This window comes from Aphelocoma coerulescens, chromosome 7, assembly GCF_041296385.1.
Source record: "Aphelocoma coerulescens isolate FSJ_1873_10779 chromosome 7, UR_Acoe_1.0, whole genome shotgun sequence".
NCBI lineage: Eukaryota > Metazoa > Chordata > Aves > Passeriformes > Corvidae > Aphelocoma > Aphelocoma coerulescens.
The window spans coordinates 2,499,606-2,524,079 of NC_091021.1; the positions used below are offsets into that span (position 1 = coordinate 2,499,606).

General features: G+C 40.2%; 1 protein-coding gene across 2 annotated transcripts in view; it reads right to left on the reverse strand.

Annotated features, from left to right (window-relative positions):
* UBE2F (ubiquitin conjugating enzyme E2 F (putative)) overlaps window positions 1-24,474 on the reverse strand; it is a 54,638-nt gene that overhangs the window by 26,119 nt on the left and 4,045 nt on the right. Inside the window, exons 3-7 of one of the 2 annotated variants that reach the window (XM_069021745.1) lie at window positions 18,501-18,530; window positions 17,195-17,260; window positions 11,996-12,063; window positions 8,433-8,503; window positions 4,547-4,604 (exon numbers count right to left, since the gene is read on the reverse strand). In XM_069021745.1, the coding sequence (XP_068877846.1) occupies window positions 4,547-4,604; window positions 8,433-8,503; window positions 11,996-12,063; window positions 17,195-17,260; window positions 18,501-18,530 (293 nt within the window). The remainder of the gene's footprint in view (window positions 1-4,546; window positions 4,605-8,432; window positions 8,504-11,995; window positions 12,064-17,194; window positions 17,261-18,500; window positions 18,531-24,474) is intronic. The other variant, XM_069021743.1, reaches the window with a different exon arrangement.

A 24,474-nucleotide genomic window follows, 5' to 3' on the forward strand; every position in this document is an offset into this window, starting at 1 on the left:
CCACACTTCCCACCCAAACACAACAGCAGCTTCCTACAGGGCTTTGGGTAACTGAAAAGGCATCAACTGCTCCAGTTAGCAAACACAAAACAAGGAGGAAGGCTGCAAAACCATTTCTTTTGTACTTAAATAGAGGAGGGGGAAGAAAACAGGAACAATTCCAGCCTGTTCCTCTCCCAGACCAAGCCAGCTGTGAACTGCCAAGTATGCAGGAGCACTCCTCTCAAATCCCTCACTTTTGTCACTGACTCCTTGACATTTGTCCCCGCGGTTACTGCAGGGCAAGTGGACAATCCTGTATAAATTTTTCCCTGGGCGATTCTCTGATAGCTTCTTAATGAACTACATGTCTGTGATAGGAACACTACAGCCATCACCCTCTGGAGACCAGCCTGCTCAGTGGATTAAAGCTGACACAAACTGCATATTCAGAAATCAACAATTTGGGGAGAACAAGCATGGTTTAATTACACTTACTGAGGTATCACAGCTCTCCTGACTCACATGCTCATAATAACAACTACTGCACCTAAACCAAAGATTTGGCTTTGTCAGGGGACATTCAAGAGAGAAAATGAAAATTTTGCAAATCTTTATGAAGCAAAAGCTATTAGAAGACACTGAGCTGTATATTTCCACCAGCCTGGGTAGGTATGGAGGGGAAAGAAATAAATCACTTCTTACAAAACTGATAAAGCCAAGTTATAAAGTGAAAATATAACACAATATAAACCTGGAGAAAAATTTCCTGAGGCTTATTTTAAGAAAGAACTGAATGTCAGATTTATGCAGAAGATTATCTTCAGTGGTTTATAGCTTCTCTTTCCAAATACTGTGTCTGAAGCTTTTTTGTCTGGGGCTTATTCAATTTTTAGAGGTAGAGAAGGGAGATAAAAAGACCAACTCCAAAACAAGGTTTGAATAAATCAATAGCTGTACAATGTTACCATAACGCTGAAAAAAACCAGCCTGAGCAACAAGAATTAATGTAACATAAAACTTACAGGTTTCTTTTTTCCCTTCTGACAGTTATTTTATTGTCTGTTTAAAATACTCCTCTACACTAATTACAGATGATTTTGACAGCAGACCCTCTGTATTCCTTAGGATGATGGATGAAAGTTTTGTACTTTCAAAACTCCTCAGGGTGATGCTCAAACATTGAGGTAAACTGGGAAAATTAAGTCACAACCCTCTGATTTATTTCTCCAAGAGATTAGTTTGGCATTTGGATGATTTCAAATGAAGTCATTCCACTGCCTGAAGACAACAGCAGAAGTAGAGAACCAAATGGGACAAAAAAATGTTGCCATTTAGCATTAAATCACTAATTAATTAAATAAGCAAGGCTCTTAAGGATCAACTCCAAGTAGCAATAGTTTACTGGAAATGAGTCTTAATTCCTTTTAGATCAGGTAATCTAATAGCCCAGACAGATACTTATTAACCTAGTATCTGGAGTTATGGGAGAGAAATTCCTGAAAAAACAGTGGTTTCCTATAGGTGGGCATGAAAAGCTGAATGCAGATCTGTAGTTTAAGACTACCTGGATGTTCTCCACTCCTGCTCCTGTCTCTCCTCACAGCACCAACACGAAAATGACAAAACCCAGCACTTCAAACTATCTCTGAAATGCACATACACCTGGTAAACGTGGAAATCCTCCAGAAAATAGCCCAGCTACCTGAGACCAGCTGGATCTCTACCAGAACACAGCTACAAAAAGAAGAGAAAGGACAAATATTCCCTGTGAACATTCATGATACATTTTTACACACTGGTTTTAATGTTGATATGCTCAATCCTCCACAGAGCTGCCCAAATGTGCTTTGATTATTTTTAATGTTCATCAATCAGCCACTGATTTATGAGCCAATTTCCAGTTGTAGCTGGTTAGAGGTAACTGCAGAAGGAAGCCTGACTTTTGGAACCAATCAGGCAATCAAAATATAGACCCACTTGTTTTTAAAATCAATCACCCGAGATGTTTTTAAAGCAAAATGAGAACAAGAGTTCAGGATAAAGCTGAGGAATACTAAGGAGGCCTAACTTAGCCAGGCAGGTGATAATCCTGGCAAATATGGTACAGGTTGAGGACTAAGAGGAGCTACTAAAGCACTTCTGAGTTTGAAACTGAAATTACTGAAGGGTACAAAGCAGAGTAGCAGAGTAACAGCAGCAGTGTTAAGTCATATGAGGTATTTAAAAGCTGGTATTTCCAGTGACATAAATCTGAGAACAGAATGGAATTAAAGCCATCCATTTGCCTTCTGCCTGGAAAACTTTCATTTTGACCACCACACCTAAGAACAGGAGAAATACAAGTTCAGACACTCTGAGCAGGACCCAAAGTAACTGCAGCAGTCTCCAGCTTTGGGAACAGGCTCTTTCAGAGAGGAAAGTATGCAATAAAATGATGCAGAACCTAACAGAATGGAGACTGAAAGGTAAATAAGCTCCTGTTGCTAACTAGTGTTTAGCTACAATGAGTAAAAGATTACAAAGATCAGCTAGAAAGCACTGCAGCACTGCTCACACAATCCACAGCCTGGAGAACAACTGCTACCAGAAATTAGCTAAGGGTTTGGGATTCTGGAGTGTTTCTATGGATAGAAAAGGTGTGATTTAAAAACTGTATATATAGACAGGTTGGAGGGTAATGTTTTAAACCTGTTTCAGGGTAAAAGCCCAACTCTCTTCAGAACTTGATTTTTAAAAAGCACCTAATGCAGGAATTCAGAAATAGCACATTCTTCAGTGCCTTCACTCACACACAGGCTGCTCTTCACAGTGGTCCATGGAAACGTGTTCCCAAGCACAAAGAAGGGAAAAAAGATAAAGCTCAACACTTGATAACCTGAGGAGAATTCAATCATGGATGAGATGTCCCCAAGCACAAAAAAATGCTGGAAAACAAAACTAAGTTAGGTCTTCTCCCCTTAAGAATCCTCCACACTGTTAAAAATACATTTTATCAGATATTTTTTACAGACAATTTAGCAGATTTTCATTTTTATTTCAGAAAGATTCTTCATGTTTCTACCCATTTGATAAAAAAAAAAATATTAAAAAGGTCACAGCAGTTTATTTGAGGATTTTTCACATAAGAGCTCTGCTGCCACCACAAGGATTCAAAAATGAGACACAATCCAAAACTTCAGCCTTCTAAAGGGTTAAGCACACAAGCTCCATGCATGCAGCTGCATTCAGCATGGTTTATGCATGGGCTTCTCATGGGTGTTCTCTATTTGAAAGCCATTTGAATGGCTTTTCTAATGCCCTTGAAACAATTTTTGTGGCAGAGGACATGTCCACTCTCAATTTGATACTTTAGGAGTAGTTCACAGTGCTTTACTGGGCAGATTTGGGTACTGCTCCTCCAGAAAACCAGGCTGACTTCATATTATTGACAAATGAAATACTGACTTTCAAGCCCAAAACAGGCCAAGACTGGATTACTATCCACAGTGCTCCTGTGCAAATTCTAAGTGTTCCCCCCGGGGTGATGAAAAGCAGTAAAAAGTGAGCTCACAACTGTGGTGCTTTAATGTCAAAAAAAACCAAACAAAAAATAAAAATAAAAAAAAAATCCAAGGAGGACATCTGATTTGATTCTTTTCTTTTTAAAGTTACACTACTACTTCCTTTTCTCTTCCTAAATCTTTCATTTCAACCATCACAGAAAAAGTTCCTGTCTTTTGGGTTTCTTGTCCACTTGTACTAAATTTTTAATGGCTGAAGCTTGAAATTTGTAGCCTAAAAACTTTCTCTGACTGAAAATACAGGGACAAGAACAGAATTAATCAGGGCCTTGATTTAACCTGAGATGGAAAGTAGAAACACAAAGGGCAAAACAAAATCACACCAAGTGATGAACAAACAACAGGGAAAGATTAGGAAAACCCACAAAACAACACACTCATTCTACTTCCAGAAGGCCACATGCTCCCCTCAGAAGAGATTTTACAGATGAAGAAAGTCACAGATCTCATTCATCGTGCCAAAAAGCAAGTATCAGATAAAGGTCATTTTCAATTTTGTTTTTGAAAGAGACAGACACCTGATGTGCACCCTTTATCCATCTAATGTTGTTAAAGCTCTGGAAGAAACAATTCTGGCAGCATTCCTGGGAACAGCAACAGGAAGATTAATTCCTGCTCAGTGCTCTGCACTGATTTGTCAGGAATATCAATCCCATGGAAATTTCCAGGGTTATGGATTGCTGCTGGTCCTGCTCACAGGATGCTCTTGTGTTTGCTGCCTGGGTGAAAACCAGCACACCTTTCTGAGTGTGGCTTCTGAGTCACCTGCAGTCACACCAACCTACAAAACCTGTTACCAGAGCAGGATTTGTGCAGCCACACCAAAACTACCAATTTCTACAGTCAGCACTGTACTTGTTCCACTACTGCCACCAACACTTGCTGAAAGACAAACACCTCAGCTGCTCTTAGAGCAAACCACATTAGCTGTTTCTTTCCAAGACCATGAAAGGATTTTTAAAGATGTATCTAGTCTGATGTACACATCCAAAAGGAAACAGTACCTTTAATGTTCTTGTTGGGGCCCAGCCAGTGCCATCAATTGAATGTTCTCTCAATAAACTGGAAAAAAAAGACACACATATTATACAGAGCAACTTCTGGCTAAACTGCCTTTCTCAGAAACCTTCTCAGAAAAGATTAGAAAGTAATTGCATGATAAGATCTCATTCTCGCACTATTTATATCCAGGTAATGGAATTTTAAACCCCAGGAGTTGAGATGTCTGCCTAAATTTACCTTCTACACAGTGTCATTACAGAACTCCCCACCTGAGCTCAACCTTTGTCAAAACACCTGAATTATTTTCCTCCAGCAGAGCAAGTGTGACAGGAAACCCTTGTGACAGTCTCAACATTGAACCTTTTTTTTTGTCCCCTGATGCACTTTAGAACATGCTAATCTCTGGTGAAGAGACAGCCCTGCAGCATGATAGATCTCTCACCAAAACTGGCACAAACCAATCCAAAAAAGATTATTTTGGGGAGGGATATCTAATTAGCAAAGAGAGGATCAGCATCCTCTATTCTGTGAAAAGAACTTCAGCTTCCTACAGGCAAAGATAAGAAAGTGAAAGAGTTTTAGTCTGTCTGCTCAGGAGGAAATGCAACTTGAATTTTAATATAAACACATATGAAAAAGACAAAATTTCCTATATGCACACATCCAGTATAGACATTTTATATGACCAGCATATTATGGTACATATTAAGTCCAGTGAAGCTGCTGACCTATTTGCAGGTTGAAATCATTGAGCTGTTTAGGCATTTCTGGACCTTTCAGATCCAAGCATCAGGAGTTATGAGAAGGAAATGTATTGGGGATCAGAGCACCATTGAGAAGTAAGATGAAGTCTTGCTCAGAAAAGTAATAATCTGAATGAAGAAGTCTAAAAAACTTCTTCAAACATCATTTCACAATCCCATCTTCCTCTGTAAGGAGTAATCTAAAACTGACATCTCACACAGCAAAGCACAGAAATTCACCAGCAGCAGCAGCTTCTGCTACTGAAATGACAGGGTTAAAGTGAAATAGTCAGAAATTATTAGGTTTTAGCAATTTCCAGGGTGACATGTATTAAGGAATTTTTAAATTACAGTAGATGACTAGACCATACAGGCTATGTAGTTATTTAATGAACATGACAAGCTTTTATCCAAGGAAATTCAGTCCTTGTTCAGCGTGGACAGAGATCCTAGGACAGGATGATCACCCCGGACAAGCCTGTTCCACCTTAACTGTGCTGCTAATCTCATTTCTGTGCCTTTAAAAAGATAAAATGTGCCATTACCACTTGTGCAGCATTAAAAATAACATCTTGTGGCTGCAGTTTGTGTCCATCTGACAAAAGTAAAAGCAGAACAAGCTTGCTTTTGGTCTGTTCTTTATCAAACTGTGTGGCAACACTTCGATTTGCCTCTCCATACACCTCACTGTGAAATTCCAAGTGAGTGGGAAGTGAACACACAAAATAAAATCATAAAAATATTCAGTGACAGAGCACCTGAGCATCAGCTAAGCCTCATGAACAGCCTTGCAGCTTCCCAAGGCCTCAGAGCTCTCCTGGAACCTCTCCAGCTGGGGACACCACAGCCAGGACTTGAGACACTTGCACCTCTCACAGCACTCTGGCAGGAGAGCAGTGAAGACAGAAGTGTCCCTTGGTTTAATATTCTTCATTTGCTGATAGAATTTGTTTTTAGAGCAGCACCCTCTTTCTTCTACTGATTGGGAATGATCATTAAGCCCCTAATCAGAACCTCTGCCCAGATCTAAGGAGACCTCCCAGATTATTTCAAAACTCTATCTGGGTTTCTGTGGGCAGACTTCAAAAGCACTGTTTTTGAACCTATAGTAACCAAAACAGCTACTGATGTGACCAGTCAGCTGCTCAGCTTTTATTTCAACAAGTATCTTCTCATTCTCTTGAGTAATTCTTGCATGGAAGAAAGCTTTGAGGAATTTTTTCTTTTTAATACACACATCCTAAAGAGATCTTGCAAAAGCATCTACTCAAGTGGGAACTGCATGATTCCAGTAAGTGTAAAAACTTCTGAAACTCCAGCTGACCCAATCTGCAGCTTAAGTGACTAAAATTTACTGTAAGAGGAAGATCAGTCCTGGAGAAACTTCCATATCCACATATGCAGTGGAGACAATATCCAGTATGGGCCAGACCTAATTAATATGAGTCATTAATAACATGGTCCAGAGTAACTACAGACCATGCAGCACAGAAACACCACTTTCCCTGCCCAGAATTGTTACACTTGGCCACAAGTTTAACCATTTAGAATGTTTTAATCCAGGGATGATTATCAAACCAACACATCCCACAGCATAAGGTACACTGATGAAGATGCTTTTTCTGCTTTTAAAAATAACTGGAGCCATTTTAATGTAAAGACTCTTGTGTAAGTTGATTGCAGGTACTATATATAGAATGCATCCTCTAACAGGCATAAAGCAATTAAGTTATTTTAGTTTTTCCATCTAATGCCAAATATTTCCAAAGTTTGACGTGTTAAGGTATCTGACAATCCAAGCTGTTTCAGCACGGATGCTGCAAAAATGACTTCACTTCATTAGAATTATGATGCTCCAAACACAACTTTCATCTTTTATAATTAAAAACATTTAAAGAGATGAAAAAGTTGTGCCTGCCCCATCCCTGGAAGTGTCCAAGGCCAGGCTGGATGGGGCTTGGAGCAACTTGGTTTAGTGGAAGGTGTCCCTGCCCAAGGCAGGGGGTGGAATGGGATGAGCTTTAAGGTCCCTTCCAACCCAAACCACTCTGGGATTTTATGAATGTGAGGCTTTATTGAACCTCAGAAGATGCTGTGCTATAGCTGGAGCTTCAGCTTTGGTTTGGTGGCTGGTATTTGGTGGCTGTTCCCTGGTTCAAACAGCTCACTTGTTCATTCCTTTACCTGCACTCAGAGCATCTAAGCTTTCTTAAGGCTGATGAGCCTGACCTGGCTATGAAGAGCAATAAAAAACTTCATTTTCACCAGCACCTTCAGCACAGTACTACAATGATTTTTCAGTGTAGAGGAAAGGTTCAGCTTCTCTTTAAGCACTGATTTGCTACACACAGTGACAACCATGCTAGATTTTCAGAACAGCTTTCAATCTCAGGAGCTTTGCTTCTGCTTCATCTGCTTTTTTCTTCTGCGTGCCACTAACTTGAAAAATGGCAGGCAGGCTTCTCAATTCTGTTTCTGTTTGGTTTCTGGCCAATTTCACCATCAGGTGCTCAGGATGAAATTGCAAAGTTTCACAAATTTGTTTTGAAGAGGAAACATTTACTATCAAGACAAACCACCCAGCAACAGAAGCCTCTCACTCTGGCAAAGTAAAGCTTTCAGGTTCCATTTCTTGACTTACCTTGACTCCAATCCTGCTTTGTTGTAACTGGCACACGTGTCTTATCAGTGGATATTAAATATTATAATAAACAAATGGCAAACAAAGAATAATTACTGTCAAAGTTCAAGGAATGCTTTTTTCCCTCCTTTTTGAAATAGAAAGGATTTTCAAGCAATTAACACACGTGGGTATTAAATGGTAAAAACTCAAAGCCCCCCTCAGGGCCTGAGGACGTTTCAGCTATGAGCGAGGGAAGAAAAAAACCCAACTACATTTTGTTTAGTTTGGAGTTTACATTTTTACCCCAAGTAGAACAAAATATTAAATCTGAACCTGAAAAGCCAGGTTCTACATGGTCCCCTAAAGCTCAGCATGAATGAAACTTTCAGGTAGATTTTTATGCTCCTAAAAGTTGCATGCAGGATGAGCAGAAAAAAATACTGTCACGACAGTTACATACAGTATTTTATCAAACAGATAAACCTCCAAGGTTAAAAAAACCCTACAGAATGCTGTTCCTACCTTAAGCAGATTTCTCCTGTCTCTGTAATGTTCGGGTGCCAGATTCTTGTCAAACATTTTACCTTTGGAGGCTGCCAGGAGAGAAAATAAATTACTGTGTTATCCTTTAAAATAAAAGCCTGTTGTAAGTCATAAAAGAGAAAAAGGCAAATATTTATTTGATATCCACAGCCTGGGTTTGTATGTTTAGGGCAACGATACATAATCTACAAGAGTCAAACCAGATTTCCCCACCCTTTAAACTTGTCTCAGTTCTTTATAAAAACTGGGCTTTTCCTTAGAAAAATGTAACTTTTAAGAAAGCCAAGAAAATGTACTCCTTCAGGGGAAAGAAAACACTCTCAGCCATTCAGTTTCTTCATACTTAACTATTAAGGCAATAATTTAAACCAAAAAACTAAGTGCTTTCCACCAAGGCTTGACCAAATCAGGGATTTGTTAAAAATCAGCAGAGGATGCAAAGATAACAACTACACCAAATAAATAATTTATTTTAAATACAGACCCTCCTGTTCACAATTGAATAGGAATGCACAAAAGCTGAATTTGAGACACTAAAATAAAAATCCACAGGCAAGGTCACCAAATTTCCAAATTTCATAGTGGGCCTTTGAAATACAGATTTTTAAAGTACAGTCTCCTTTGCTCTAGTTTTGTGAAGTAAATAAAGAGTGGGACATAAAAATTTCAGTATCTTAGCAACAGCACGTTGTTCCATCCCTGCTCTCCCCATTAGGATTCACAGCTTTCAATCAGGCAGATTATTTCTGATAGGAAATGTCCTGGAATCCATCAGTACCTTGCAGAACTTCAATTAAATCACAGATTATAGATGTGGAGCCATCTCCCTCCACTTTTTCCAATGAAGTCTTCAGTCAAGAGGCAAAACAGCTTAAAGAGCTGTATTTGCATGGCAGCATCATGTGTTTTGTCTCATCATTTTCTCCTCAACTTCCCAATTACCTTTTAAAGAAATTTTTTAAATTAAGACTCCTTGGAAAAGGTGAGAAAATACGCATGGCACTGAGATACCAAAAACATACCTAAAAGAGATGTTCTAGAAGAAAAAACACTGATCACCACAACAAATCTGGGATTGATAATGCAGATCTTGCCTTTCCTCTACTTCCTGTCTATGCAATAACCCAAGGGACATCAGTCATGGCATTACTGAAAATTAAGTGGCTCACAGAAAACAGTCTCAAACTTTTTGACCTCCAAAACCTCTCAGAAGTTTTCTAACAGCACAGCTTTTCATTAGCTACACTTACATATTGTTTTGAAAGATGATGTCTAGTTCTCAAGCAAGGGAAAGCAGCTTTATTTCATGCCATTAAATCAAGATAAAAGAGTAAATTTCTACCATATGCACCTTCAAACAGGGAATGTATTACTGAGTCAAAAAAAAAGCTTTATAGAAACTCTTTTTTAAAAATCCCCAAATCCTCACAGTGAATTAAGTGGTGTCTCATTTTTTGTACTGCAGAAACAAAAGAATTCCTTTATCCTTTCAAAGGGATCTTCATTGCTAGAACTTAGAAAAACCCACTCCTGACAGTAAGACAAAGGTTTTCTCTTTCTCTCTCCTTTTCCTGTTAGACAGACAGGACAACTGCAGCACTACCATAAAATTTATCTTCAGGCAAAATTTCTCCTTTGAGCCTGTTCCAAGTCATTTCTGAACCCTCCCCAGACCAAGAAATCCACGTGAGATTTCCTCAGGATGGTGTTTCATTGAACACCTGTGACACTCTGCACAGCAAAGCTCCCCAAATCCATTTATTTCCTTGCTCAAACTCTTCCCTCCCCTCAGGGATCCAATCAGCTGGGGGGCACAGCAGTGACTGCATTCACTTCCTTCTCCATTTCCAAGCAGCCACTTCTCTTCTGGGATCCCTCATTTAAAATTAACAGTTTCAATTCTTGATAAATTTGCACTCTAAAAAGACAGTGTACCAACAGATTTTGTATTTTTTGTTAAATTATGAATTATTTCTATATTTAATTTGATAAGTATCCTGTAGCTCTTCACTAGTGAAGAACTTTACCTAGAGAAGGGAGGTGGCTCCTAAGAGAAATCTGGAATCAACGTTATTTGAAATGTTTTCTCTAGACACTAGCTAGTCCCAAGGCATTCTGCTAAACCACGCTGCAACTGCATCTCCAGCTCCTTCCTTTACAGTTTTTGCAAAATATAATTCCCCCAGGAGGCCTTAATGGGGATACAAATTCGTGCAGGTGAACTACAGTCCAACCCTGAGATATTTCTTGCCACTTTCCACCACCAGTTTCTGAAGAACTTCTTGAGATGGGCTGAAACTAAACACTAAACAGAGACAAGCACAGAGTGGCTTGGCTGCAGGCCACAATGCAAGATCTTCCAAATTTTTCCTCTTTATTTATTCATTTTATGCTTTTCCACTATGTCACAATTCCACATATCCACTCCTTTTCCCAGTATAGAGGTGTGATATCCCAATCTTTCCTGTGGGCTGAGAGCCCTGGCAGGTCTGCAGAGCTCTCCTGAAAACAGGCATCTCTTGTTTCAGTCTCATTTTGCCTGGCAGGAAACAAACCACAGCCTCGGCATCACTACCTCAACACTGGTGAGCACACATTTGCATTAATAACCTGATCACAATCTAACATTCAACCTCCTGCATTTTTCCCTAAATTGCACAAATACAAACTTTTTTTTTTGTGTTGGATGAGAGGTACTCAAATTTAAAAATATTTAATTAACATTTGCTGCAGATTTTTCTGCCAGTGCTGAGCAGGGAACTGTAACACATCAGAGGCTTTTTAATTATGGGAACTGAGGATCAAAAAACTGAGATCAAAACTGAACTTCAGCTCTCCTGTTAACACACAGCAAACACTTCCCTGCAGCAGTGTTGTTCAGGTGAACAAATGGAATACAAGAATTGAAGGAAATGAAATGAGTACACAAAAGTTAGTAAGGGTGATCTCTGTGATAGTATGAAATTCTTTGGTAAAGTTAAGGGGAACTTAAAACATTCCACAAGCAAACCCACACAACTGCAAACACCACCTAGTTGTGACTGCAACTACTACATATACATAATGCTGGATTTAGGCTCAGCACAGCTGAACAGGAGCCAAAGAGCTTCCCTGAAACTCTTCTCTAGGATCCTCCCCTATGCATTCTTCAGCCTCTCTGAAAGAACCCTGAACTAGCAACACCAAAAGTAAGACAACAAAGCAAAAGAAGGAAGGGAGGGGGGGAATTACAAAACTATCAACCTTTTCCTTTTGGTTCACTTCTTTCATTCTTAGATATGTAATTTTTTAAATGAGAATAATCATTAAATGCAGGTCTCATGAATAATTAACAGCAGAGAGCAGAACCTCAGCCAGAAGGGAGGACACTCAGCTCTGACTCATCTGCACTTCCAAGAGCTTCTGCCAGACAGTTGCAGAGATTTATTTTATTAGGAGACAGAAGATCCTTTCTTAGTCTCAGTGCCAAGTTCCCCCTGAAGTCCTCTTACCTGCAAAGAAAATCTGAAATGACAACTATTAGACTAATGACAAATACTCACCACCATATTGTAGGCATCAGGAACTTCAGTTTCAAACTGAAACTTTCCCCCTTGGTAATAGCCCTCATCTAGAAAACAAAAACCAGAAAAATAGTCAGCTAAGACAAAACCACAAAGATTAAAACAACAGCACAGGGTTCTCATCAAATACTTAAGCTGGTTGCACCACTAGCTGCCACCTAATGCAAGGAGTGTGTGAGCAGCATCTTCCCACGCTCCCAACATTTTTACAGTGGAAATTTGAAGTCAGAAGAGTCAACAGTCCCAGAAAAACCCACCATCCTGATCACAGTAACAGGGCTACCAAGCTAGAGGAACCTTGGACTGAACTTCTCTCATCCGTAGGAAGAAAATCCTGGCATGTGGCAGGCAGTTCCCCATCAGTGACCCTTGGAATGAGCTGGAGAAGTACTGCACTTGCTAATACATTGCTAAATCCTGCTTCAGGACTGAGAACATCTTCCCAAACCTGTGCTAGCAATCATGGTGAGTAGTACGAATGATTGGGCAAGGACATGTTTCAGAGTGCACTCCAATAAGAGCAAGCAGGCTCTTTTATTGTAATTACCTTACAATATCTGTCAGCTAGGAAAATGTCTGCCTCTCTGCCAACCTCAGACTCAATACTGAGTTATTTAAATGGCTAAATTCTCAAATATTACATATTAAAATATCTACTTACATTTAACCAGGGATAATAGAATAGGATCAGAGTCAGCCTGAAACTCTTGAAATAGCTGTGCTTGGAAGCTGCAATGCTTGCAAGTGATCTGAAATGTGTCTAGCATTGCCATTACTGAGGCTTTTCATTAAAAAAGGGAAACAGGTACCCAGCCCACACTGGGGGTTTGGGAGACCTGAGGGATGCTCTGGCTCAAACTGGCTGAGCACTCCAGCCCCAGCGAAGGCCAGGAGGGCTGGCTGGCATATGATGCAGGTTTTCTGTATTTTTTAAACCAACCCTGCAAAGAAATGTTCTGTGAAACAATCCATAGTTTACAGAAAGACTTAAGAATTTTGTTATTATCTAGCTTGTTCCAAACCACAAAAAAACCTAGCTTATCTACTGTAGGTCATCAAAATCCTCTTTCAGGTTGCTGTCTCCTGATCTGCTTTTCAATCCCATTCTCCATTCCCACTCCAATTCAATTCTGAAGTGTGCTGAATTTATTAAGCAATCTCAGGCATGCTATGCTCTACCAGAAAGTAAAGGGATATGCACTGATTCTTCTATGAAAAAAGCAAGATAAAAGCATTTATCTTTTGTTTAAAAAAAAAATCAGGAAAGCAAGCCATTACTGAAGAACAACAAGCAAGAGGTGAGTTACACTGATCCCTTCGATAAAACTGCTCCCTGTCAAATGTGCAAAACACTCACAGTGAGACACTGTTCCAGAAAGAAATCGTTGGGAAAATGGTCCAATGTCCCCCAGGAGCTCGAAGACCACCATTTATTCAACACAACACGGCTAACTGCACTTTATCCACCATCTAACACAATGATAGATTTTAACCAAGTGTCAGGAATTATCACATTTCCAAGTACAAAAGTTATTTTCCTTGGCTTAATTTCACTAGTTCCTTGATTTGCTGGACTTGGAGCAAAGCATGCAGAGCTCTTCACATTCTGCCCCTGCTAAAATGAAATAAATGCCTGATGATGGATGTATCCACATGTGTCTTATGTCAAAGAAAACCCTCAGGTTTAATGAGCACTCACTGCAATGGTTGTCCAAGAGAAACACTCAAGAACTCTCAGGACAACTCTCGCTCCAAGACAACTCAATATTCATCACTGTGTCACAGTAGAACTCATTTTATGTTTTGGTTTTACCTTGACACCAAACCATTAGCACTAACCAAAACCCACAGTGGGTAAGCTACTGGCTCTGCTGTAAAATAAGCAAGGACATATTCACACAATTAGGAGAGCAAGACATCTCTCCTCCCCTCTTTTATACAATCCTCCCTCTATGTTTGTAAAGCAGCAATAAAGCTACTCATTACCAATCACTCAAATGTATATTAAAAATTCTGGAGAGCCTCAGCAACCAGCCAGAAATCTTGCACTGCATTAACAAGATAACCCTTCACAATGGAGTCATCTTTCAGCATCTCAAGTAAGTTCTCAGGCTGGGAGAGACATCCTCAATTTTTTATGCACGGAAAAGTGGTGGGAAAAAAGTTCTGGCAGAATCAACAGTGAGGAAAGAGCTATAAATAAAACCATCAAATAAAACAGCTTTAACACATAACTTAGGAAGTTAGCCACAGAGATTTTTGCTAAAAAGGGAGTAAGTCTGAGCCACAGCTTTCCTCCTACTGCTTAAATTTATGTCTTCAAGCTGTATTAGCAGAGCAAGCACCCCTCCCACGTCAGTCTCAAGTTTCATTATCAACAACCTGACTAATCTTAGCCTGCATTTGTAGGGTGCTTTAATGCCTGAAAGTGCTCTGGAAAACACTTAACCAAATTATTTCCTCACTTTAGGAGAAAATGCAAGATAATTAGGGCAGGCCACAAAGGATGCACTTTGGACAGTAGCTCCCTGAATCAGCCTTGCTCAGCCATGCTCACCAATATTTGTGAGCATTTCACCAGAAAACACGGTCTTTATGAATCCCCCTAGAGTGGGACTCAAATATCCACACCAACTTCAGACTAGTCTGACTGCCTGGGAACTGCAGGGGAATTTCATTAACTGCACTTACTCTTCTGTGTTTTTTCATGTCTAAGCTACCCAAACTCACCTCCTTTATTTTTTTCCAGGTCATTACCATGTTTTAGTCCTCAGCTTCCAATTTTGTGCTCCAAATACTAGTGCAGCAGGCAGGACTCTGCCTGTATTCTAAGCATCTATCTCCTTACTTCCCTTAGATTTTAATCCAGTGATAGTGGTGCAAAAATAAGAACAGAGGCAAGTGGTGGCACAAGGACATTTTTCAGAGGCAGAACAACTGTTCCAGATGACAAAAGGGAAGAGAAGGTTCAGACAGCAGAGAAAACCAGTAGTGTCTGCCTTGGGAACACAGTTTTGTCCACTGCAGCAGAAAAATCCAAGCCTTAGCCATTTTCTAGCATGTGCTGCTAAATATCCACTGATGGTGCACTGCAGAAAGCTGCAACATACAGGAATTGGGACTTTCTTCAATTGTGTGAAAAAAGCAGCCATCCTCAATCAAGATTTTCTACAAAACCATTTTAAATTAAAAACTTCCTGTCACCAGGATAATTTTGTGACGTTAAATACTGGCTGAGAAAGGTTATTGTGAGAGGTGCTGAGCAAGGGACCTGAAAGGATTTCTGCTTGGTGGTCAAGCTTATTTTCTTATTCAAATTAAGTCTTTTTGTGTGAGCCTAAGGAAGCCTCTTTTACTGTCCTTTCAAGACCAACCACATTCAAAATGACTGCACAGAACAAAGTCAAGATTCATGCAATACTGCTCAGACAATACAAAAAGAGTTGGCTCAAGCCCACTTCAGCCATAAAACTTCTGTGACAACCACTTCACTGCCTCAAGAAAACTAAGATTTAGCATACACTAAAGAAAACTTCAGTATTGAAGGGAGGTAGAAAACTACAAAGATTTTCTTGGTCTGTGCTGTGTTCTGCCTTTAGAGTGCTAAGCTATGGCTGATCACAAGATTCTACACCTGAATTACACACAGCTGAAAATAGATGTTTACTTGGGTCAGGCTGCAATTGCAGAGACTTCAGCTGTGCAGCTATATTTAGAGTAACAAAATGTTAATTAAGATCATCTCACTGGCAAGATCATTTCAGCAACGAAGCTGGCACAAAACCCAGGCTCTGCATTCAACAGCTGGTTTCTGCCTGCAGCATCTTGCTGCACAGCAGTGAGCAGACAAAACAATCCCCAGGATATAGACACCTTGGAGTTTGGACAGCTTTTTCATACATCCCTGATTTGCACAGCGATGCTCTTGTAAAGTCAACTCCTTTCCAAAATAAAATAAAGGAGCATCATATAAAACCGAAGGGCATTTGGTGCAAGCAGAATTAACACCCACCAAGTAAACATGATCACAACTCCTACACAGAATGACAGGGCCAAATATCCAGATGAACTCTTTAATTGGTTTTTGATTACGCTGACAAGGGCAGCCTCACTCATTTTTCCATCACAAAAAGGAGTCACATGAACGGACATGTTAACAGAGACCACCCAAAATTTCTGCTGGAGGAAGGGTCAGTTGATTCGGGCTAATAAACAGCAACAGTGACACCTAGTGCCGCTCTGATTTCAAAGTACTGGATCAGCAGAAACATTCCCAGCACTCCATTAAGTGCACACCACTATTTCTCCAGGTAATACTTCAGGATGACTGACACACCTCACCCAAATTCTGTGGTCAAAAAGCATCTACAGAAAATGGGCATCTACAAGAATGAGCTGGCAGGGGGATCCCAGCACATCTAACTCAAACCATTCAGTGCACTGCTCATGGCAATGCTCTCATTTAAGCAGCGGCACAGTCTCAAACAAAAACAAGAAGTGCATATGAAGTTTAAATAACTTTCCATGCAAATTCATCCGTAAAACACAACTTTCTAGTCTAAAATGCACAGCAAATACTAATTTTGGGTGGCTATTAAGAAACTTACATGGAAATTGTAATTTATGAAACTGTTTTTATTGACCAGCCTGCCAGCAAGAGCTTCAGAGTATATTTGTGTTAATAATAAAAGCTATGATTTCCACATATTTGAACACTCAAAGACTCAGACACCTCCTTGTTAAACATCTTCAGGCATGCCTAGGTTTGAAGTTTTCCAGGAGCCTTATAGTGGTAACCTCTCTCTTCACCTCTGCAGAATCAAGCAATCAGCACAAGGGAATACACAACCTGACAGGGCTGTAATGCAGTAATGCCCAGCCCAGGATTCCTCTCAGCAAATTGAACACGGTGGTCTGAGACTGGCTGACAGGAAAAAAGTTCTCAATCAATGTAAGCAAACAAGATCTGAGTATTTTCCTAACCTCACTCATTTTTGAAGGCCTTTTTATTGGAATCTGGTTGTCAAAACTCAGCCCAGTTTCTCCATTCCGTTAACAAAATAACCACTATTACAGCCAGACTCTCTTTGACTCGAGGCTTTATTGGAATTCCTCTTGAATTACATTCCTAAACACCAACACACAGAGAAACAAAAGTAACACATTAAAAAAAATTACCTGGGGTTACAGTTAGTTGAAAGTAATGGAGCTTGTTTGGGTCAGGAAAATTCACTTTACATGTACCTGTGAATCAAAAGAATAATTTACATCAGGCAATGAATTCTCCACTGTTTGAAAAGCAAATAAATCCTCTTTCACACTCTTCAAGCTGACTCCCTGATTAACCCCCACCTTTCAGTCAAGTGATTTCCCAAAGTTCTGGAGCATCACAAACCAAACTCGAAATGTTCACTCTCAGACGAGATGAATTTAATGAGAACAGTGACAATGAAGAACAAGTATGGGGAAAAGGGAACAATCTGCTGGAACTGTCAGTGGTTTCAGTTCAACAGCTGCAAGCTCTCAGCATAACAGCCCTTTGTTTGCATTTGATGACACAACTCAAGTTGGCTTCTCATGCAGGAAAGTGGCCTTTCTTGACTGTGGCAGAGACAAGCTGGCTTGAGGAGATGAGTCTATCCATGGATATTTTATCACCCATATTATGTAGTCTTTAGCTTCTTAACCCATCAAGCTGGCTGCTGCTTTTCTATAGCCAAGGAGCTGAATAGTATCATAGTTATAAATCCTATTTGCCTGAAAAAACCTAATGAGAACTGTACACAAACACTAGTAATGCACTCACATTGTAGTAACTAAACCCACACACTTTACAGGTATTTGTTACCCTATAACAGAACCTACACTGAAAAAATTTTACCTAAAATTACTGTATAAATTCTCTATAATTGCCTTCAAGGAAGGCTTATGTCTAAAAATCACATTTCCTTGCCCTTTTTTTTTTTTTTAAGAGAATATGGATCACTCTTAAAAAATTAATTTTCATGAGTATTTTCACTATTAACAAAGACATCAGGTTACATCTTGAACACTGAAGTGAAAAAACTGCAGGTTGACTTCATGTTCCCTGAGAGCTGAACTATTTGCTCTGCCCCTAAATCAGAATGTCCTGCTTTGAAAAGAAGAGAATAAAGAAAAAAACACGAGTGAGGACACTAATTGCACCCTTGAGTCCCAGGAACCTTTTGGGTGTTTAATTAAAAGTTTTGCTGCCACTCCCCGGCAATCAAATTCTGGAGGCAAATTATCAATACTGCTTCCAAAGGACACTAATGAGGGTCTCACCTCTCCACAGCCCCAAAAGAGGAAGCAACAGAGAAAACCTGTTCAAGCCAATGTGGTGGAGCTTTGCACAGCTTTCCCTGGAGTTTAACAAATACCATTAGCATTCATACGTCAGTCAAAATGTTCACTTCAATGGTGCTTTCCCCTTAAAATGCATACTATTAAATGTTATACTCACAAGGTAAATTAGCTTCAAGGTCTGCAACCTCTGTTGAAAAAAAAAACCAAACCAAAATCATTATTTATGCAAGCATAAAGCCCTTCTTGAAGTCCGAATTGACAGATCTAATTTAAACCACCCTGTAAATCCAATTTTACTTAAAAATATAATTAAGCTGCAGTAGAAGTTTATCTTGAAAGTTCTCTTTAAGCCACTCAATTCATTACTAAAAATGCTCATCTGCCATACAGACATGGCAAATGTATCCTTCTTTGATGGGGAGTTCGGCTCTGCCAAGACTGAAGCGCCAGGGCTGCTACCACACAAAGCACTGGCATTTCCAAAGCAGTTTGTTTTTGTCACTGATATGCATTCCTATTCAATTAAAATTTCCTTGTATTTATTTCCTGAGCTTAAAAGTAATTCATAAAAGAAAAGAAGCATCCTGACTCTGTTCCATAGCCCCTAGGAAATGAAGTGTATTCCTAAGCCTGTCAAGTCACCTTCCCTGGAAGAACCCCTGCTTTTGTGTATTTTATTGGAGTCTTAATTACAACTACCTGTATTTCACAAGTATGAAAGAGATGCATCAAGATATCTCCCCCCGTTAATTCTAAAGTTCTAGGAAATCTAACTGAGTATATTTTTGGCATTTCCTGCAGTCTTATTTTCCACTTCTGACTTTGCTTTCAAGGCCTCCACAGACACAGCCCATTTATTTAGGCTGACAACATGCAAGAGATTTCAACACCAACTCTCAAAACCACACATCTGAAGAAAACTGTCATTCAGAGTTCTTGGCACTGAATCCAAACTGATCCCATCACAACTCTCACTGACTCTCCAGAACTTTTCCTGCAATCCATCCTTACCAAACCTGGCTGCTCTCTGCAGAGGGAATGACTTATTTGACTCCCACCTCCCTTGTGCTTGGCACACCCTGCATCTGCAACCTGCTACACCAAGAGAAAACAACCCACCAAAACAAGCACCGTGCTTCACACTTACCTAAAAAATTCACAACTTCACTCATTTAAAATCCCACACTTGCAGCCAGAGCTGATTTAACCAAAGCCATGCACTGAAAGACAACACTGGAGCCACACTTCAACTAAAGTACTGTCTTTATAACACACACAAAAATTTAATTTCAGCTGTAATCAAGGACTTTATTTCAATTTTCCCCTCCTGGCTGATAAAAAAAGACACGACAACCAAGCCCCAAAGGCTGCAGCTATAAAAACTTTTCCTAAGATTATCCCCTTGCTCCTTTCTTAAAATTCACCAGCCTTTCATAGTGGGAGGCACATCAATATTCACTACAGGGCAAGGTTTAGGACCTGGTTCAATTATTTTAAGGTGTTGACTGCTTTCCTTTATTGCTTTCTGTCCTTGTGTGTTGTTCAGCTTAATGAATCCTGCCTGCCCTCTGCCTGATCCCAAAAAAAAGGGAGACACGTCAGGGCACAGCATGTTCAGTCCCAGCAACGGCTGAGCTGAGCAGCTCTGCTGAGCCAGGGCCTCACTTCTGCCTCCTGCAAGGTTCAGTACAGAGTTCACAATCCGAGTTCCTTTGAAGTGTGAAAATTCCTGTAATGTGTTCACACTTCTGTGTTTCTCTCCGTCTTGGCACAAGAATGAGCAGGTTTTCTTGTGAGAACATGAAAACAAAATGCTCACACTGAGGAGAAGGGAACGCCGTGCTCCCCCTCTGAAGGTGTGCATACAGGTGGGAATGCTGTGCTCATAATAAATTCACACAAAAGTTTTGGAAACAAAGGCAAATGGCCCAAAATTGAGGTTTCTAATGAACTCTGCAGCAAACCACTGAAACTAAGAATGAAACAACTTCATGAAAACAAAGCAGATAAAGATCTGCTTCAATAATCTAAATGTTTAAAGCATCATTGAGTAAGGTTACTGATGTTTCTATTAATTGTGCCATATAAACAAATATTGGTGATTAACCAATTAACAAGCACATTTAACAGGCCAAAACTCAGTGTTTGAGAGTTTTCCAAATTCTGTGACTCTTTGGTAGTGACAACATTGATACTGGAACCATTTTTGTATGTTGCTGCTCAGAAAGCAAACATTTCTGACCAGAGCATTCAAGCTCCATTAAGATTCTGATGTTTTAACTTACACATTTTCTACATAAAGCAATACCTCTGGCATGAGCATTCTCTGGAAGAAAACGCCCCTTGTGCAGGCTGCCAACTTACTTAACAGAGATTTGTAAATAAGCAAAACATGGAAGTGACAATCAGAGCTCCAATGCACTGAACTTCCAAGAGCTCCAAAAGCTTCACTAAATTAAAGAACAAACTTAAAGGTCTTCTGAGCTCCTCTTTCAAAAAATGACTGTCACTACAGCTGAAGAGTGGAGAGAATTCAATTTGACTACTTTTCATGGTCGTTTTGTGGAGAATCAGCGTCTGTGTCTCAATTCACACCATTAAGATGATGAGACAACCAGAAAATCCAAGTCTCAGGAAACTCCAAGTAGTCCATCTGGTGTTACCAAAACCTTGTGATCTGTTGCAGGAGAAGCCCAAGTGGAGGTGTATTTGCAGAGTCCCGCTCTTGACCCAGAATGCACTTGCTTCAACAGTTCCAAATGCTATTTTAAACCATAAAAAAGGCGAGGCTTAAACTTAAACCCAACACAAACACCTGAGAAGTTGAATGCAAACAGATTATGTCTTAGAAGCAGCTCAGGAACTGTATAGAAGAAAGAAAAGCTAAGCCTAACACAAGCAACCAAAGCTATTTATAAATGATTTCACAAACAATAACTCTCCCTACCCATGACAGTTCTCGAGACAGAAATAGGAACACTCCTGCTGTGTGTAAAAGGCTTATGAATGTTCAATGCACACACCACAACCCCACTGCTCTGCTCCCTCACCTCCCCAAATCAGAATACAGCAGTGCTTTGTTTGGTGGACTACGTCTTCCACAAAAATCAGGCTGTATGCTTCCTGCTGGAGTTTGGTTTTGGTTTTAAGTACACCAAATAAAATCATTACTTCCTCAACTGAACATTCTCATCCACAGCAGTTATTACTCCTCTCTGGTTTTGTTCAAAAAGCCCCCTCTCCTGTTGTAGTCCTTTAAGACTTCTAGTGATGAAGATGAAAATACCCTGACACTTATAAAAATTCAATTTTCTAAGTAAAAAATTCAATTTTCTAAGTACTAATTCTAATATTCTATTAATTCTAGGAATGCTGTTTGCCTCCTAATTCTTACCCATCCATCTTTATAGCATTCCCTACTTAGCTCCTCTGAACTGTACAGACCAGTGTTAGAAAAAAGTATTTTCTCCCCTCTCAACTTTCCTCGCCTGTTATTCTGAGGAGGAATATTACTATTTTTCAAGGCTTGAAGAAAGCAAATAAACTCATTTTTACTTACAATGGACTTTAACCTCACTTTCATCATCAGTTTCCCACTTCCATTCTCTCAGGCTTGTACAGAGGCACACAAAATATTTTCTGGTTACATAAACAGGTTGTGAAAGCCACAGATATTGAAGACAACCAAGGAATAAACCTTGTTAACTCATTTTCATATATATTAAGTTATTTCAAGATGCCACAATCAAACTAAGCACTAGTGGTAATATAAAACTGAATGATGCAGCTTAGGTGCACTACCAAAAACGCAGCATAAGGGACAACCTTTGTGATCCATGAGCTGCTCCTGCCATCCTGGCACGCTCTCTATCTTGAATTCAATTTAGCAGTCACCTTCATTATACACTATTAGTCTCAAACACCATTTTGGATTGTCCTCAGCCCTTTTTAAATTTCAGAAAGGATCTGCCTTTCGAGTTCAGCACTGCATGCTCACCATCCTCGAGGAGCAGTCATGCAGCCCCTGCTCACAGCTTAATGAAGCTCCCCGTAGAGATGAACAGAACATTAGAAATTGCCTCTGCAGCACAGAACAAAATGAAAGCTGCTAAAGCAATTGTACTGCTTGCTCTATTTTAATTTGGGTACACTAGGCCTACAGAATTATGGCCTTACTCTCCAACTAAACCTAGATGGAAATCCAGTGACAAGAGAATATCCAAATGACTCAGAATTACTTCCCAATATAAAACTTTAGGGGTATGTCCATTCACAGTATGTCCATAAAATAACCCAAGTGTCCTGAGCCATGACTGATACCTGAATATGTAACATGAGCAATTAAAGGAACAACTTAGATAAACTAACAAAGGGCACCAGTATTTCAAAAGTAGCGTTTCCACAAAAGTGGAACCAAGTCTGTTTACCTTGCACCCATCAATAAGGTCAAGGTCAGTGCCTGACACCACTATCTCAAACACTAAGATGTTTCTTCACATCCACAGTGCAAATAGCTATCATATCTAAATTATCACTTATTTTTCCTACTTTCAGGCAGCATGCAGGTGGTCTACACCAAGTTTTTAAAGTCTGTAAGCATCACCTACACTTGCCAGTGGCCGGGGTCATGGTCATCACCTTAATCAAAACAGCACTGATCTCCTGACCAGGCAGAGTACACAACACATCTGAGGACTGCAGGGTTATCAGTGTGACAGCACATCCTTCAGAGATCCTGTATTGCTTTCCTGGACTCTCTATCAACACAAACAAGGCTGTCTTCAAATTACCTCCAGAGAAAAACCAGACACTGTCTGTGTCTGGACAATACCCTGAGCAAAGCTGGCAGACATCCGTCTGCAGGATTTATTAGACTATCCCCAATTTACTGTGGAGCAGGAATAGGACACTGGTGCTTCGCCACTGACAGAACACTCTGGGCCTTATCTCCTCCTCCTCCTCCCTTGCTGATGGCCAGGATTTCTCTTCTTTCATGCAGGACAGATTATTTTCTCATTTGTTGCCAGGAGACTGACCAATTGGAGCCTTTCCCCATTCTGCCACAGTCATCTGTTCGGTAACTCCAGCCTAAGCACGCACCAGTAACAACTTCTACTTACAGCTGTTCTTCCAGGCTCTAACTTTGGGATCCAATACAACAGCCTGAAGTTCAGCTGGGCTATTACAGTTCCATACAATCAGGCAGTACCAGGCACTGGAGCTGGTCCAGCTGCAGCAGCATCACTGCTGTGTGCACACCTTTAGCAGGCAGCTCTGCACTCCCATTCAAACTCATTCCTGCAATCTTTACGTGACCTAGAAACAGCCAACCGCAGCAAGTTCACCTTCACTCAGTCTCACACCGTAGATGCTGTTGCAGCTGATTTATCCTGAAGTGCTGGAGCAAATTCTAGAAACTTTTGTAAACAAATGGTCCAGATTTAGCTTGAGCAGCTTAAAACAGAACACCCCCAACAAGTCTTTCCCTCTCACTTTCAGCACTTACACTGGAATGATCTGCTTCTCCTGTCAGTTCCCATTTCACCCAGAAACCATCCTCAGCAGACTGACAGCTGCTCCTACAACTCTTTTGGGAGAGCATCGTGATTGTGGTGGCGCATCCCCCCTGCCTCAACCTCTGGCCTGCTCTGCAATTTCAGTAACTCCTGTCAGGCCCCAGCCTTCACACAAGAGCTCGGTGGTGAAGCATTCCTGAACTGTACCAGGAACTCTTGCAAGGCTAAGGTGGGAGCAGCACTGACTGTGCCAGGAACTCCTGCTGCCTGGACAAGGTGGGAGACAGGAGTAGGAATAATCAGTCATTCCCTGATAGCTTTGGAACATTCCTTACCTGAATTACTGCCTGAGTGAAATGGTACCACCCTCACTTGAATTTCAAAGAACTCTAGTAATCTCCAAGAAGGCATTTAACAGGAGTATGTCATTGATTCTGGGGGATGAATTTTTTATTACGTATTCCCATATATACATAGATAACTCTGTGTGTGTGTGTTACCTTTGCACATTTGTCTGTGTGTATATATCTATATATACCTTTGTGTATGAGTGTATTGACATGAACACCCTATAAAACAGTATACATGTTATTATCTTGAATCTGTGTTATGTTT